Source organism: Artemia sp. Qi Xiang Cuo, chromosome 17 (assembly GCF_049724085.1).
Source record: "Artemia sp. Qi Xiang Cuo chromosome 17, ASM4972408v1, whole genome shotgun sequence".
Taxonomy (NCBI): Eukaryota; Metazoa; Arthropoda; class Branchiopoda; order Anostraca; family Artemiidae; genus Artemia; species Artemia sp. Qi Xiang Cuo.
Genome location: NC_142810.1, coordinates 6,028,725 through 6,047,724, shown reverse-complemented (window position 1 = coordinate 6,047,724; position 19,000 = coordinate 6,028,725). Strand labels below are relative to the sequence as shown.

Here is a 19,000-nt window from a genome sequence, read left to right as displayed (position 1 = left end):
TGCTCCCACCATCTTTACTAATAATACTACCAAGGTAAGTGAAGCTGCCCACCTGATCAATATTTTCATTGCCCAACGTCACGTTTTCAACTTCACTTATTCCTAGCCTTAGTGACTTATCTTCTTAACACTAATTTCCAAACCAATTCTAGCACCCTGAACACGCAAAACCTTTAAAAGTTCATTCATTTTGCTCACATTTTCATCTAGGATGCTTAAATCATCAGCTAAATCCAAGTCCAGGAGACTTTTTCCTCCCTATTTCATTCCGTGGACTCCCATTGCCTTTTCTGTGCTCCTTAATACAAATTCCATCAAAATAATCCATATAAAAGGGGGATAGAACACAACCCTGCTTAACTCCTGATTTAATACAAAACCAGCTGCTAACCTCATTTCCTACCTTATTCGCAGCAGTGTTATTCTCGTGCATAGCACTAATCCCTTTAATGTATTTGTCTGGTATACCATACAAGGATAAAAACCTTTACTAAAGCTCTTCTATCAACAGAATCGGACGCTTGCTCATAATCTATAAAACTGAGGACCAAAGGTGTTTGAAAGCTCAGGCACTTCTCAATTATTAGCCTAAGAGTGAAAATTTGGTCGACACATCCTCTACCTTTTCCAAAACCGCACTGCTCTTCTCTTAAAACTTTGTCTACGGCATCTCTCAGTTTAAAAAGTATCATATTACTAATCAATTTACTACCTACAGAGACCAGACTAATGCCTCAATAATTACCACACTAACCTTTATCACCTTTCTGATAAATTAGCTTGATTAAGGTCTTCCTAGAATCGTTAGGTACTTCCTCTTTTTCAAAGATCTTATTCTTAATCTTCAGTAACTTATTTCTAACCTCAGAGCCACCATATTTAAGAAACTCGTTTACCACCCTATCAGCACCTGGAGCCTTATTACTCTTTAATCTTTTTAGTACTGTCGCTAATTCCTCCTCACAAAACAAATCTTCCTTCATAACCAAGGTATCCCAAACTTTTTCATTTTCCTCTATATTTTTTCCTGCAACTTTATCTCGATTAAGCAAATTCTCAAAATTTTCGGCCCATCTCTCTTTAGTTTTTTTCTTATCGCTGATTGCGACCCCATTCCTATCTTTAACTGGGCCAAGTCCGGATTGACTACTCCCTCTCAATTTGTTAACGTGCCAGTACAAAATTTTACTATTATGCCGTCTAGCTGCATCTTCCAGATCCTAGGCAATTTTATCCATGGCCTCCACTTCACACCTCCTTAGTTCATATTTTAATGCTTTCTCCACTTTCTTTACATTTCTTTTGTTTTCATACGATCTATCACTCAGATAATTCTTGTACAAGTCCTTTCTCCTTTCTATCAAAGATAAATCCTTTTCACTAATATTCTTAGCTGCAGTTCTAGCTTTCTTCCCTAATACACCTTCAGCAACTTCACAAATTATTTTTCGAAAATTATTCCAACCGTCTTCCCATTATCAAATTTTAAACTCTCAAGATTATTATTTAACTGTTCCTGGAAAATTTCTCTCAAATTTTCATCCCGGAGTCTAACAAGATCAAAACTTCTCGGGAGGTAGTTACCCTTCCGATATTTCAGTTTTAAATTAACCCTTGACAATACTAGATGGTGATCTTTACTAAACTCAATGAATCTTTTTATATTTGGAATCAGCATAATAAGCCGAATCTTTGGATATTAAATGTAAAAAAGAACAAGTTTTTTTTTAACTGAAAGTTAGGGCCAAAACTACAGAACAGAAATTATTCTTTATATGAAGGGTTGCCACCTCCTCAATACCTTGCACTTTACGCTAAAGTTTTTAGTACTTTTAAAAATCTTCTTATTCTAATTAAATGGCCCTTGTATTTCCGTAGCCGTTTATAAACAATTGGGACAAACAGCCAAAGTTTAGTGTAAAGAGCAAAGTATTGAAGTCAACAGAAATCAAGGATTCGTTGTCAATGTATGTAGCATGTTTGATTACAATCTCAGTTTTGAATATTGCGCTTCAAATTTTCAAACAATTCTCTCCAGGAACGAACTGATTTTGTAAGAAATATTTGCCAATAATATTATTTATCGCAATACAGATTTTTCATTATTGTGATTTAATATTGTTCATTATTATTATTGATATATCATTATTTATATTCTTCATTATTGATCGATATTATTATATACTGTTGCTCGATAAGATATTATTCATTATTGATCGCAATAGCGTAATTGTTAGTAGGATTGTTACTATTTTTTTTTTTTTAGGATTGTTACTAGCAATTTTTGCTAGAGTAGCGGAAAACGGCTTTAATCTTCATCCATAGAAGTTGTTGGGGAGCTTTGTAGCAATAAAGAAATTTGTAGCTTTACTCATTCGTGTCACAATATATATATATATATATATATATATATATATATATATATATATATATATATATATATATATATATATATATATATATATATATATATATATATATATATATATATATATATATATATATATATATATATATATATATATATATATATATATATATATATATATATATATATATATATATATATATATATATATATATATATATATATATATATATATATATATATATATAGGCCGATTATATATATATAGGCCTATTAAACCAGGAAAGCCCTCCCCCTAATATTCAGCTTACGGGCGCCCATTAGTAGAGGATAGACGTGTATGCAAAGTTTTTAGCCCCTCTTCCCTTCCATAATATAAAATTTTACGATTTTCCCTTTATTTCCTTTATAAATTGTTTTGTTTGGGGAATTCGAAAGGTTGATGAGTAAGAAATCAGAAACACGAGTCCTACCCCGCCCCATACACACATACACAAACAAATTTCTAAGTAGATGCCTTGGGTAGAAGGACCTTGGTAAACGAGATCATGACACAAATCAACAGGATTAATGAAATTATAATACTATTGTGGTAATAATTACTAAAACGATTTTTATTAATAAAATTAAAATTGTTGGTATATTGTAAATTTGTCAAAATTGTATCTATGTAATATTTATTCAAATTATGTATGTATCTCTTCCTTAAACAAAACACATGAGAGGATTCTGAACTTGCCCCCCCCCCCCCGAACAAAATCTCTTCCCTCAAACAAAATCCTGGATAAGGCCTTGGCCACATGCAACAGACTAAAACAATGTTTTGTGTCTGCTTTTGGTTCTGTCTGCGGTCAACTTCATTTTTTTTTTCAAATTACAAAACAAAGCTTCGTGGAATCAAGAGATGATTTAATAAAGAATAATATTACTTGCGTTCCGTTAATGATGCTGTTGATATCATGTAATACGTTAAAATGAGAGTAAAACGTTTTGCTGAACAACTTTAATCGCTAGCCCTTTTTCTAAGCTCCAAGCAAAATAGAAGTATTCACTAAATTAGATTTAATTCTTTACTTTAACTTACAGCACAGGCTTTAGTGTATTTGGGAATTGTACATATCAAGGCGTTATTTTTCGAAACTCATATATAGGTGGAACAATTATAATATAACGGCCCACAATTTTCATGCAATTATAAGTCCAAAGTTGATTATAAATACTGTAATCTTAATTAAAGTCTACGTTACGACATAGTACTCATCTGTAAAGGTCACTAACACCATGATTTAAATTGGCAAATATTGCCCATATTTCAATTAAGCCTAAATCAATATATGCTTTTACATTTTAGATAAACAAGAGGGAATCAACAAATATTCCTAAAAAGTTCAAAATTTTAGGAACTAAAATGCTCAATTATTTCGATAGCATCTATATTCCAAATTATATTCTAAAAATCATATTAAACAATTATGTGCAAAAAAATTATATTAGAAGACATTATTTTCAAAATATTTAAATCAAGGGATATACTCGGCTCTCCAAGACGAAATCCTTTAAGAAAATGTTCAAAGCAAGAGTTTTGAGTAATTATAATTTAAAGTTACTTTTTGGACGAATAATCAGCTGATTATCCCTTTCCCGGGATAATCAGCCGATAGTATAATCCCAATACTCCGGCCGCGTTACAGTTACACTTGTTGGTATAATCAAAATTACGTTCAACGACAGGGCCAAAATCACGTATGCCGTTTGTAATTTTCGCGTTGAACACTGTTTAACTGTCAAGCATGAAATTTGTGACTGGCCAATCAGAGTCAAGATTTAGGGCGCAATTTTTGAAACTGGAAAATATGAAATCTTGGAAAAGCAGTTTTCTTCTGTCTGTAACAGTAATCTTGCAAAGGCTACAAAGACAGAGCAACAGTAGAGAGTAGTTAGGAACAAAGTAATGGGGACTAAAGCTTTTCAAACCAATATTCGGAATTTTAATTTTGCACTTCTGTAATCAGGGCCTTAACCAGGATTTTTTTCGGAGGGGGGGAGGTTGCAAAAGGATTTTTTGCGGGGTGCAAAAAAAAAGTATGAAAAATGTGCTTACATTCATTTTTGTTACGTTTTTACGAGTCAGATAACATTTCGGGGGGGGGGTCAAACCCCTAGCCCCCTCCCCCTGGATACGGCCTTGTTTGTAATACATATGAGAGAAAAAATAAGAAAAAAAATAACATTTATAAATATCGACATTTTTTTATAATTATCGATTATAAAATTGGCGTTATTTATCAACAAGTTTGACTGTGGTGCGCATAATAGGTAAAAATTCTGGGCATAATTAATTTTGGGCATAAAATTTTTGGGTATAATAACTGAAAATACCACAACTAATTCAAATTGTAAAAATATGCTGAACGAAATTTACAGGTATAAATGAAAACATTTATTCTATGGAAGAAACAACCTAAAAAAAGAAACAGGAAAACATTAAGAACATTAAGGGAATTCAGGGCCTTTAAGGTTTACCCTATCTCGTCCATTATAATTTTTTTTTAGTTGGCCTAGCCAAGCTATTTAGAACTGAATGGGCGGTCTGTACATAACTTGGCGAACGATTAACTCGAAAATTTTTGCCAAGTTACGGGGTCATTGGCGTGACTTTGTAAGCTCACCCAGTGTCGATCCAGCTCAAAAATGGGTAGGCCTACCTGGAGAAAATTTGGGGAAAGTACGAAGGAAGGGCGTGCGAAAGCACAGGATGGCTGGTCCCCAATCCCCATTGCACTTGTTGGATGAAGGGCAATGAAACAGAGATCAGCACCGCCGGTAAGGACTGTAATACTTCAATGCTGTATTACTTACTTACTCTTTACTTCCTTTTCACAACTTGTAGAGCTTAGATAAGAGATCTGAATAAACGACAGAAAACTAAAAGCCGTCACCTACCTTCTGGAGAATTTTGGAAAGACTATTTAAGTTCTCCCTTTTTTTGCCAAAGGTACAGATATTCAGATTTAATATAGCTTACGTGATTAGAAAGTTCTAGTTTCGGTTTTTCGACTGAACGAAGCAGAATTTTCACTTTAAAGTTCAAGGCAGTCCCTAAAATAGTTCTGTATACCTGCTTGGAAAACCTTAAAAGTCAGTTCAAAGAAAGCATTATTTGACAGCCTTGGGAGTTCCCAGTTGTGCTACCCGCCTAGGTTGAAAAACTTAATTAGACAGCGCTTTACCTAACAATTAATAAGAGATTATAAGTTTTCTTTATTTTAAACTAGCCTCTCGTTAGCTTTTTGTATATTTAAGATTCACTTCAATTTTTACCAAAAAGACTTTGGGAGTTCCCTGTGGTTGTGGAAAAACTTATTAATGGACCGGGCCCTTTGTCCTTGCCAACACAGAGACTCGCAAGAAAATCTAGAGTATCGAATTCCCTTAAAATTATATGAAAATATAATGGAAATAGAGGAGTGTCATAAAAATATTTTGTTTTGGAAAGGCCATGCCCAGTGAACTTGCATTCGTCTTAGACTTTCGTTTAGACTTTGGAAGGCCGTAATGCTTCAAGATTTGTTCCACATATGCCGTAGCAGGAGAAGAAGTATTTTGTTCCTAAGGTACCAAGAGCAATAAAAATTGGAATTGGTAAATTGGAAACTCAGGCAGTTATCTATATGTTAAACAACCTTTGGGAGTTCCTTGGGAGTTCCCAGTTGTGCTACCCGCCTAGGTTGAAAAACTTGCTGATATAGGAATTGTGTAAAAAAATAGAAAAAAATAGCATTCAATTATGAATGAAAAAGCCCTCCATATGCGGTTATGTAATTTTTAGCAGTAGCGGGTGCCATATTAAGAAACGTGGGTTAAAAATCAGCAAAAAAAGTTAAAAATATATAGCACTAAGCAACTTAAGAAGGTGTTGCTTTCCTTCAAAGGTGTATTTGCCTCTGGGAATCGACAGAGTGCTAATTTTTCAGTTTTTGCAGAGAAAGCACATTGCCAAATTTACCTATTTAGTTTCTTACTAATTTGGACGGTTAAACGTGGCAACACTGACAGAAATTTGAAAATTTCCTATAAATTACATACTTTCGTAACAACCAAAACAAAAATCTTAGGAAATCACGTTTATCCTAGGCAGCGCAATAGCGCTGTCTAATTAAAGAACGATGTTGGCACAATGTATTTTTTTTTTTTTTTTTTTTTTTTTTTTTTTTTTTTTTTTTTTTAGGGGCTTTTAGACCAGGGCACTTCGTATCGAAGGAGTTGTCGTAGAAAATTCAAAAAGGGATCATTCGATTGGAAATTGAAAGGGCTTGTGCCCTTTTTAATAGCCAAAAGTGATTGCATGGCAACTAACACCCCTTCAACGCCCACCATTTCCCCAAACACATCCAATCAAAATTTTGAGGTATTCATTTTGTTCAACGTGGTTGAAAGTTCTGGAAATTAGGTCTTGAGGATGACACCCCCTCCCCCCATAATCCTCGTTACACGACCCTCATATGAGTAGAGTTCTAAAACCCTATGCTTTCTAAAAGCCAGAATAGTTTGTACTTTACTGAAAAAAATTCTTTTAAATGTTTTCTTTCTATAACTTTAAGACATCAAAAATTAATTAAGAGTTTAAGGAATAAATACAAACATATGTATATTAAACTGACAATGCACATTATTTTTCAGTAAATTCACTTGAATTTTTTTATTGATATTAATATTAATTTCTCATATTCATTTCTGCTCGTTTTGCGTTTAACTCAGTTTTTTTTTTTTGGTTTCTGGTTTCAGATTATTTGATTCTATTTTTGTTCATTTTTGGTTTAATGGAGTTCATTACTTTTTTTGAAAAACTTACTCTGTGGAAAAAGTTTTTTTAATTAATCAGATAAGAATTGACCTAAGATCAGTCCAGGAGGCAACAATATTTTTATTCTAATTTCGTTGGTACTGTAAAGCATGCAGGTTCCAAAAAATGAACTTTTACATGTTGGACCAGCTTATATCTTCTTGTTGGGATATTGTGCTTTTTTTGCGGGGGGGGGGGGGTATTCAAAATACGCAGCTGTTATTAGTTACATTATATTTAACATTATACTTTGCATTATATTTTATTACTAACCCATAAATATAATATTTATATATAACATACGATATTTTGTATTATGACTAATATTAGTAGAAGTAATCATTGAAATTTTCGCAATCTGTAAAAAATTTTCCCCTGGTTGAATTCGTCAACGTGATTTTCATTAAATTGGCTTCCTATTATGTGCCAAGAACTGTGCCAAGCGTCTTGGGAACTGGGACAGTCGTGGGGGAACCGTGTCGATTATGGCAGAATTGTTTGGGACACGTGGCGTTTCGAGATGTACACCAAGTGGTGGGACTATTTACTTGCACATAGGGGGAGGGTAGTTTCTCCCTCCTGATTTTGGTTACTTTGACGGGTTACAATCGACAGAACTTGCTTACTTTGACTGGTTGAGCTTTAAATCTTTGACAGGTTTGACAGGTTGACAGTTGTGCTAAGGTCCTAGCTTTACATTGATTTACCAAATCTGAAGTATTTACACAATTTGTATAAATTGGAAGAATATCATAAACTAATCAATTGTACTTTTTTTATTTGAAGGAATAAAAATGGATCTCAAACAAAAATTTCGCAATTAAATTCTTTATAATTGGAGAGTAACCATTGTAAACATACTTTTCATCTTTTTGTTGTGACAGCTTTTGATGTGCTATTAGGAATTAGTGTGGCTTTCAGAAGGATAAGAAGAAGTTTGCATGGATTAGAACACGTCTCATCAATAAATTAATTTAAAAAAGTCAGACTTTATAATCCTATATGTTTACACAAGCTTCTTTTTTAATTTTATTATGTATTTGTCTATTGAATAGTAAAAAATGTCGCACAGGGGTGCTAATTCACGAAAATACTGGGGGCACTGGGGGCACTGGGGGCAAGAATTTTCAATTTTTTAAGTGAAGAGGTTTTTGTTGTTGTTTTCAATTTTTGAATGAAAATACCAAAAAAGGTAGGTTCCAAAATTACGGGGAGCAAAAATACAAGAGGGTGAACGTCCAATGGCCCTTCCAATTGGCAGCCCTAGCTTAGCAAGAATAACATTTGCAATCAAATTATTGAACATAGAATTGTAATCAGTAAGCAAGTGACTCCTATCTAGGTTCTGCCGAGGGGCCACATACTTTCCACTGTTTGGTGTATCCCAGAGCACCACGTGTGCCGCACAGTTCCGCCACACTACACAGTTTCTACCACTGTTAGCGCAGTTTTCACCAAAATCGGTCCTGTCACACAAGCTTCTGTCACACTTGGCACATTTCGCTATGCTTGTCACGCACCCTGGGGTGAAGGTCAACGTGATTTCTGAAAGTGGACGCCCCAAGGGCTATGCCATATCTCAACCGACCATCAAGGGTATTGCAGTTGCTAGTTAAAAGATTTAAAACGTTTGAAAATTGCGAGTCGCGAAAAAAACACTATAATAAACACCCCCTTCCTCAGATATTTGAAGCAACATTTCAAATTATAAAAATAATTTGACATTATAATGGCATTATGACATTATGCTAAATTTATTAAGGAGCTTGATTCATAAATTTGCTATTTTGGATGATGCTTTTAACATGGATATCCCACTTTAAATTAGAATAAGCTGTGACTTCAAGTAATTTCAAAGAGGACGCAGAAATTTCAGAAGGGATATGATTAAAAAATAGAGATAAGGATTTAAGGAAATCGATTGGCGCAGTTGTCTAGCACGTTTGGTTCAGACGCCCTATCTTTTCTCTCCAAGGCCTCTATTTTGAGCCGTCCTAGCTGAGTGGTTAGCACACTAGAACTGAAATAGTTTGTCCGTGAGGACCTATGTTTGAGTCCTAGCGTCGCTGGTTATTTGGTTTAGAACAAGGGTCAGGGGTGGGACTCTGTAAGCTCAGCCAGAGTCGGTCAACTTCTAATTGGGTACATGGAGAAATCTGAGGGATGGGACTCTGTAAGCTCAGCCAGAGTCGGTCAACTTCTAATTGGGTACATGGAGAAATCTGGGGAAGGTAAACAGAAAGGAATGCGAAAGCAAAGGATGACTGGCAGAGGCGTAATTTCGTCAAAATTCTGGGAGGGGGGGGTTGGAGATGATTTTCCCAAGTCAAGTAAAATGACAGTGAAAAAGGAAAAATGAGCCATATAGTACCAAAGGGGCAAAGACATCCTAAAGGAAACTGATCAGTTTCTGTGGATGCTTATATTATGTAGGGGAGTACCTTGGGGTACTCCATTGTGGACTGCAAGGGGATTGAGTTATGATTGAAAGGGTTGATAATAAAGAAGTAACCCATGAAAAGTCCAGTTTCTAAACAAATACATTATGCATAACATGAAATTTTGGTGAAGTTTTGGACAAAAATTTTAAGAAGTAAAAATAGCCTGGCGAAAGAAGCGTATTTTAGTTTGTTGGAGGATAAGATAGAGGTAGGATGGCCGCAGGAAATTAAGAAAATTTTAGATCAAGTAGGATATTCGTAGTTTTGGAATGAAGGTAAGGGATCAAATTTGGATACAGTAGTTGACAAGGTAAAAGAAAGGTTACACTTTCAAGGAATACACCAGTGGCAGGCTCGGAAGGAGGCCTCGGCATCTCTGAGTCTGTATAGCACGGTGAAATACATGTGGGGAAAGAAGTTTATTTTAAGTTGGGAATGAAAGGGGAATAAATAAAATGGATTTTGAATTTAAGGGGAAGGTCGATTGATATTGGGGAAAGAGAGAGGAAATTTAGGGGTCATAGTGTCAACCCAGTCCCTTGTCAGGTGTGTGGGGAAGATGAAGAGCATATTTTTCATTTTTGGGGGAACTGTAAGGAACTGGCGGATCTGAGAAATGAGTGTTTTTCATTAGTGTAGACAGATAAAAGGTGGGTGGAAGGGATTGTAGGATCACGAGCTAAAATGACGTTAAGGAATCTGACTAAGTATATTGATGAATGGCTGATACATCGTGAAAGATGTATCTCTTTATAAATAATTCCGTGAAGATTCAAATACAAGTATGTTTTTTTTTTATTAACAAATGCATTGTAATTAAAAGGTCAAATAGTTTTTGGAGATGGATTTAAATCCAGCTTAGCTAAGTAGTAGCAGTTTTAGGCCTTACAATCTGGGACGGGGAAAATATACCACAGGAGTGTAAAAATATAAAAGGAATGTAATGTCAGATACAAAAAACCGGGTCAAGGGGCAGCTGCCCTCTGCCCAGGACAAAAACCACCGCTGCAACTAAGTGCTAGGCTTGTCCAGTATTTCCTTAATGTGGTCAATAAAATGAGCAAGAGAATGGGAAGTTGAAGTCGATTTAAAAATATCACGAAATGTGACAGATGAGTAATAGGTAAAAATTATTCATTTAGCCATTCATCCAGGAATCCTTTTTATAATTTTAAGATTATAGTAGTGGGGGATATAGGGTAAAAACCGGGCTTTTGTCTTTCTTTTATAAAGGGGTAAAATGAAACCCTACTTTTCTTTCTGTGGTCCAGAGAGGTTGTCGCTAGATTATAAAATATTTTATAAATATTAACAAAATAGTTTGCAAACGTTTTATTTTCATAATCAATGAAACAAAACCCTCTTCACCCCGCCCCAAAGGAAAATACATGAAACTTCAAACTTCATTTCAAACTTCAATACGAGCATTAAAACGGAATAAAAATACAAACAGCAAAATACGTTAATTAGTCTACAGTTATTTCTTACGTAAAAGTTAACTTTTTTTAGCCTCAGGCTTTATTAATACTTTATTCGGTCCACTAGCCCTCTTCTTCAACAATATGTGTTTTGTTAAAATAATTCACCAGCAACTCATCACTTTTCCCACAAAAGGTCGTATATCACGTTTACACATCCAAGGTAATTGCCAAAAGCTGTTTGCCAAGGTGTTTTCAAGGGATGAATCTAAGAGTATGGGTAACTTACAAAAGTGGGAACTGGTGTTAGTGCCGACAAAAAACGCCATCTAGTGATTGGCATTTTTCAGTCTAATAATAAAAATAATTAAATTAATATGTGTAGTTGGTAAAATTAGTGTAGTAATAAAAGTCTGATCTCAGTTCCTGACAGGAAAAACATTGTGAAGCTTGAAAAAATGACAAGAATCGCCAAACTCTAGATGGTTTTGATGTATTTTTGCTGACACTAGTGCCAGTTTCCACTTTTTTAACTTACCCATACTCTTTGAAACGGACATTTTGTTGTTGTTTTTTTGGGGGGGGATGGGGTCAAACCTCCTACCCCCTGGATACAGCCTTGGGAACTAGTATACTATGAGACAAAGACGCTCTTGTTAATAAATAACTTCAGGTCTCCGGAGTCTGACGTGGCGTCGTGACAGAGATATAGTTTACATGTTATTTTATTCTATAGGATTATAGAATTTTTATAGAGTTTGCTGCATTCGGATTTTTTTCCGTTATACTCTACCACTCTTTACTCGTGGACTAATCTGCTTCAATTTACAGGTATTCTGTTGAAACAAAAGAGTGACATATGGGGCTATATATTTTCAAATATTTTATCTATATTCTATGATAAGAATAATAATATAATTCTATAACCTATACATTTGAATAATAATATAATTCTTTAACCTGTAAATAGACTACATATTTGCAAATTAGGGGGGGGAACTTAGGGGCAAAACAAAATGAAGCGCCTTTAGGAATTATATAAGTAGTCTTAAATCCCAAAATAATTACTTATATCATTTATTAAAGCACTTAACTTTACTGTGCCCCCCCCCCCTGACGTGCAAAAATATAGCCCAAATTATATACTTCTCATACATTTTACCAAAATAACTCTTTTTTTCAACTTAAAACCAATAAACAACTAAAAAATATATTTTAGACAGTGGCTGAGGTATAACAGAAAAGGTCCTGGTATTTTTAAATTATAAAATTATATTATTAATATTATCAAATTTTGATTAAAATTTTTTAGGTTATATCTAGTTAGGTTTTAATCAAAATATGTAATTAGATTTCTGTTATTATTATAGCTATATTATTATAGAATTTGCTACATTCTATAGGCTATAGATTTGTACTGCTATTATTCTTATTACAATATTTTTTAGGTATTTATAGTTATATTTCTACTAGAATATATCTTTTTAGATTATAAATAGAATATATAATTAGATTTTAGTCATTATTATAGCTATGCTGTTACAGAATTTGCTATATTCTACAGATTATGGAGTTGTATTGGTAATATTATAGAATTTTAAGATTTTTATAATTAGATTTTGTTTAGAAGCTATCCAATTAGATTATAATTAGAATACATAATTAGATTTTTGTTATTACAATAGCTATGTTATTATAGAATTTGCTATATTTTAGCCTACAGACGATAGAATTATACAGTTTTTATAGAAGTTTATATTTTTATAATTAGATTTTAACTAGAGTATATCTAATTGTAGTATGATTGGTATGCATTATCAGTAGATTTTGTTATTATTATAAAACTTGCTATATTCTACAATAAATTATTGTATAGGATTATTTTGTTTCAGTGAATCAAATTAGCGGGAATTTTACACCATGCGTTGCGAACATGTACCACTTTGGATCTGCTATGCTGTACAGCATTGCCACACAACATACAATCGGCTACGGTTTCAGATACCCAACAAATGAGTGTATGACATCAATAATAATACTGTCATGTCAAGCAATGACTGGCCTTCTTGTTGAGGTAATGCACTTCTATTTTACTTACCCCTGGCCCTCTCTCTGGTCCCATTATCGTTAAAGAAGCAAATATTTCTCTAGATTTGATTTTTAAAAAGTATTTGAAATTTTCGGTTACTATGGGCAGAACTTCATTCTTCACTAGGTTGCAGTAATCTTTGCAACCATGATGTCACTCTTTTCCAATGAAACAATGTTTCCAAGTATACTAAAACTGTCCCAAGTCACTGTCAACAACCCTGTAAAGCTGTGTTTCCATATTGCGCTTTACGAACATAACGCAAAACTAGCCCATATAATGCAATAATAACTTTTTCTAAGGAGAATTTTTCTTCTTTAGATTGGTCTAAAGGCATCTTTCTCACATGAGAATATAAAAATTTTGCATAATTATGCTTTTCTTGTGCTTACCAGCTATACTATCTTTATAAGTGAGTAATAATTGTGTATTTCAGTTCTCAAAAACGGCTCCATATTTTTTGGGAAATTTGGTATCTTGGGATATTCTCGCATGAAAAAACGATCTACATAGGACAGAAGTCTGAGAAAATTCGTTAAGAGCGTTAATGTTGGTTTTTGAAAATGACGTCATGTACTAAAAAACAATGACGTTATGCACGTAATGCACTTCATGACACCATATTATAACGTCATGCATTGCAAATGACGTCATGTAAGAAAAATACTTTATGGCATCATATGATGTCAGTCATATCTGGGTTGCAGTGGTAACTAGCAACCTAGGAAACTAACCCCTATATTGGAAACTTACCGTCTCTTAGCTGGAACAAAGAGAAAAATATATTGGCTTGAAAATAAAAGAAGTGGCTGAAATCACGATATTCTGCGTATAAGCCATATTTTTCCGCTCTCTTTCTCCTCAGATAGCTTGGTACTGTGAGTAATAATTGTGTGTTCACATTTCTGGAAAACGGCTCCATATTTTTTCGGGAAAATTGGTATCTTGGGCTATTCTCGCATAAAAAAAACAGTCTAGATAGGTCAGAAGTCTGGAAAAATTCGCTAAAAGCCTTGATTTCGGTTTTTGAAAGTGACATCATGTATTAAAAATTACAATGACGTTATGCACCTAATGCACTGCATGACATCATATTATGACGTCATGTATCGCAAATGACATCCTGTAGTCCAAATGCTTCATGACATCATATGATATCATTCGTATCTGGATTGCAGCGGTAGCTAGCAACCTAGGAAACTTACCCCTATATAAAAAGAGTTACCGCCTCTTGGCTTGACCAACGAGAAAAATATGTTGGTTTGAAAATAAAAAGAAGCGGCTGAAACCAAGATATTCTGCGTATAAGACATCTTTTTCTCTCTCTCTCTTTTCTCAGGTAGCTTGGCACTGGAACATCGTAGAGAGCTGTTTAATGGCTCATTCTAAATGAAATTGATGTGGTAAACCTTTTGTAACTAAAAAATTATAAATTGGCATCCTGGTATATTCTGGCCTAAAAAATCATTTAGATAGGAGAGAAGTTTGAGAAAATTTGTTTAGAACCTTAATTTTGGAAAAAAAAACCTATTTATGTGAGTCACATCATTTTCATATACACCAGTATTGTAGTGACGTTGTCACACTTGTCACACTTATGAGGAAAAATGGAAGACTTTCAGGTATGGAGAAGTACATTAAATTGTATAAAAGAGCAGAGAACTGGTAAATGCAAAAATATTTGTATATATTTGTAAAAGGAATTAAAACTATTTCAAAACCTTAAAAAAGAATACCAAAAGTTTGAAGCTCAGTAGAAATCGTTATTAGAAACCGGATTTGCTTTAATAATCAAATATTTTGGATACGTTCAGTACGAAAAGATATTAAATTGCCTAAAGAACGAAAAACTGGTCTAGCGATGATGATTGGGTTTTCGATTTTGACATGGATAAGATCATCAATGCTTACCATACCTTTGAAAATCAAAATATGGACTAGATAAATCGCTGGAAGAAAACGAAGTGCTTGTCCCACCATCTAAACAATAAAAAGAAACAAAGGTTCAGCTATGTGTCTTTCATAATGACAAAAGGCAAGCCACTGAGCCACCGGGCTCCCTGTACTGATATATATTTACCATTATATATATTTATATAGTACTATTATATATATTTACCATACCAGCTACTATTTGCCATATTTATATTTACCATATATCATGTTTACCATATTTACAATGTAGAAAAGGAAACTGCTGCTAAATACATCCACCTTTTCTGATTCAAAAGTAGCTGCCTCCCATCTACACTCTGGACTGTAATTTCTGAAAAAAAAATGTAATTACAGTAATTTCTGTCATGTCATGTAATTTCTGTAATTTCTGAAATAAAGTCTGAAAAACGAACATGCACTAGCTTGCCAGATAACACAAAGGATATATTTAGCCGTGCCTAATTGTGTTTTTAGAGACAAGCTTGACTAAAGGTCAAGTTATTTTTTAAATTATACATAACTGTACATTAAATTACACAGTACTGTACAACATTAAGCAACAATTGTCCCCTCCCCCAAATTGACAAGCCGTAGGTAACATTATTTATATTATTGTCCAAACCTGTGGTTTTTGAGGCTTTTGTGAGCATTCTGAGGCAAGGACTGTCCTAAAACTAAACACAATAAGTTTATATTTCACAAATGGGTTTTAGTTTAGTCAAAATTGGTATTCTAGGGTTTTTAAGTCACTAATTTAAAATATGAGACTGAATTCACAATATAATTCCCGTGAAACAAAATACTACCTGCTGCGTCTATATTTAAATCAATTTTTAATTTCCACAACATTTACATTTAAGGATTCCTTGGCTTATTGATTATAAATCAGTGAATAATACTGGATATAGAAGTCCATAAGTAGAACACATTTGATTCATATTTCACAAATATTTCACCAAACTATATTGGTAGAAATAAACATCATTCGTATTTTAGTTTTGGCTTAGTACAAGAATTTCCTGCTTGGAAAGTTGTGACTGATGTTTTGGACTAAGACAAATAGCACAATTTTGTCATAGCACCATGAACACCTTTGTGTTTAGTCTTAGAGCGGTCACCAGTGACTTAAAACACCAAAACTTCAAATTTTTTACGAATCTAAAATTATTTTATGGTTTTCGGTGGGGGGGGGGAAGAGAGGTGTGTGGAGGAGGAGTTGTGTGGCGGGGAATTTACCGGGTATGGGATTTTCTGGTAAAGGGTTTTGAAGGAATCTGTGTGAGTGATGACAGTGATCTAGACGGTGAGTTTAGTTGGTGTAGGGTTTGTTTTTACACCAGGAAAGCACCAGTTTACACCAGTAAAGAAGTTTGCTTTTAAAACACATTAGTTTCACCTCGTTTTTTGTTCCACAATTATTTTATTTCTCTTTGTTACGCTGGTTATTTTGTTTCATGATTTTTCAGTCTTTGTTGCGTTTCACAATTTTTGTTAGTTTCACAACAGATTAAGATTAAATACGAAAGTACCATGATTTCACAATAATAAGTGATAACAATATTATCTTAAAAAAATTAGATAATTTGAATTTAAGGTCTCGGAAGAAGTCAAAATATATGATAGCTCAAATCAAAATTTTTAAAAATTACAAGTGGATAATCCTTCGAGTTTTTATTTTCGAACATGAGCAACACTAATTATAACTGATATTGCTAACATGCGTGTGCCTACATTCGAAAAGTTTTTCTATCAGCAGAAAAATGACAAACTTAATTGATGTATAAAAATGAAACTTAAAAAAGAAAAACAAGTGGTTTTAAGGAAAGTTTTCGTTTTTAAATTAAATCTTTTTAATAGGAGATCTGTATTTCTCCTGCATTTATCTGAAAACTCACTGAGAGGTAAAAGCAGGGGCGTAATTTTTTATGGCACAAGGGGGCAACTGTCCCCTCCGGACCCAAGCTTGCCCCCCAGACCTCAGTTTGCCCCTTCGCCACCTGAAAATCAGTTTCTGCAAAATATCTTGTCAAAGCTAATATAAGCCTACATAACTCAAGTATCCAGAGAAACAGGGCAGTTTTCTTTAATATATCTTTGCCTTTGTGGTAATATATGGATCATTTTCAGTTTTTATACTCATTTTCATTTAAATTGGGAAAATTGTCTCTAGCTTGCCCCCCCCCCCCCCCAGGAATTTGACGAAATCATGCCACTGGATAAAAGAGTTATGTCTAAAAATCACTTTCCCCCTCCAACCCCGCAGAAATATCCGAAGACTCCCCTCCCAATAGCTAATATACAACTATACACTGCTGTGCATAATTTTACGAGGCCTGAGATGAATACAGTTAGTTAAATAAAGCTTAAATATAAGTTCTAAATAAACTGCTCATTACGTAAAGCCCTTAAGAACAAGTGCGCCACTGCGCGGTATTACAACCTCTGAAAACAGGAAGCATGGACACGCACACACACACACACACACACACACACACACATATATATATATATATATATATATATATATATATATATATATATATATATATATATATATATATATATATATATATATATATATATATATATATATATATATATATATATATATATATATATATATATATATATATATATATATATATATATATATATATATATATATATATATATATATATATATATATATATATATATATATATATATATATATATATATATATATATATATATATATATATATATATATATATATATATATATATATATATATATATATATATATATATATCAATTTATTCGAATAAAAATGAAACATAACATCAATAACAATAAAGATCCTAGAAGATAACTTGGTAAGGACCAAACAAAAAAAAAATTAAAGTGACACTGAAAAAAAGAATAAAACATGGATAATTAAAGCAAATTGGTTAAGAGTTGAAAGATTAAATTATATTGTCAAGTTTTGTTGCATTATTGTACAGCGTGCGGAAACTTGTGGATAGCTCAACACTGGAGGCTATTTTGTTCCATTGGATAATAGATTTGTAGATGGGAGATTGCTGGGCAGCACCAGAAACACATTTAGGGATTATAAAGACTCTATTGGATGAACGGAGACAGTGGGCTTCCGAACTATTAATATTATAATAGGTTAGTAGTTGAGGAGGAAGATTATTCTGGAAAGCAGAGTAAGCAAGCGATAAGTTTAGTTTTTGTATGATTTGATTTAGTGGAGCCAAACCAAAATCTAAGTACATATCACGGGTTGGATATAGACGGGGAAGCCACAAAACTACTTTAATGATATGGTTTCGGGGAAATTTTATTTTTTTGTGAAGGAGCAGTTTGTATTTCCCCAAACTGATCCGCAATAAGAAAAGTAAGAAAAAATAAAGGAATAATAGAAGGTAAGTAGGATGTCAGGAGGAAGAAAATAATTCACACGGTTAATCATAGCTACTTGTCTCAAAATTACTGTGATGTAAGAAATATGATTAAAGAGTGACAAGCATGAGTCAATAAATACACCAAGAAACTTGGCAACCTCCGCTTGCAGGAGGATGTCGGAGGAGTACTTGACATCAAGAGCAGGTTGGATTACGTGTTTGACGTATTGGGGTTCTAAATAATACTACTTGACGTTTTTTTTTTTACTATTAATGGTCATGTTATTCGTAAGGCACCACGCCTGGACTCTATTCAGGAGGACTTGGACAGAGGTTATTGTCGATGGTAAATTGGTGCCAGTGATGAAGAAGATGCTGTCATCAGCAAATAGTACAGGATACACTGAAGGGCCCAGGTCCATAACAAGATCATTAATATATAGACGAAATAAAATCGGGCATAGAATAGGGCCTTGCGGGACACCCCTCCGAACAGGTAAGGGCTGAGAAGATACTC

General features: G+C 33.6%; 1 protein-coding gene across 1 annotated transcript in view; it reads left to right on the top strand.

Annotated features, from left to right (window-relative positions):
• The window catches only part of LOC148941840 (G protein-activated inward rectifier potassium channel 2-like), a 39,103-nt gene that overhangs the window by 4,809 nt on the left and 15,294 nt on the right, over positions 1-19,000 (top strand). Inside the window, exon 3 of the mRNA XM_089103719.1 lies at positions 12,963-13,144. Coding sequence (XP_088959845.1) covers positions 12,963-13,144 — 182 coding nt within the window. The remainder of the gene's footprint in view (positions 1-12,962; positions 13,145-19,000) is intronic.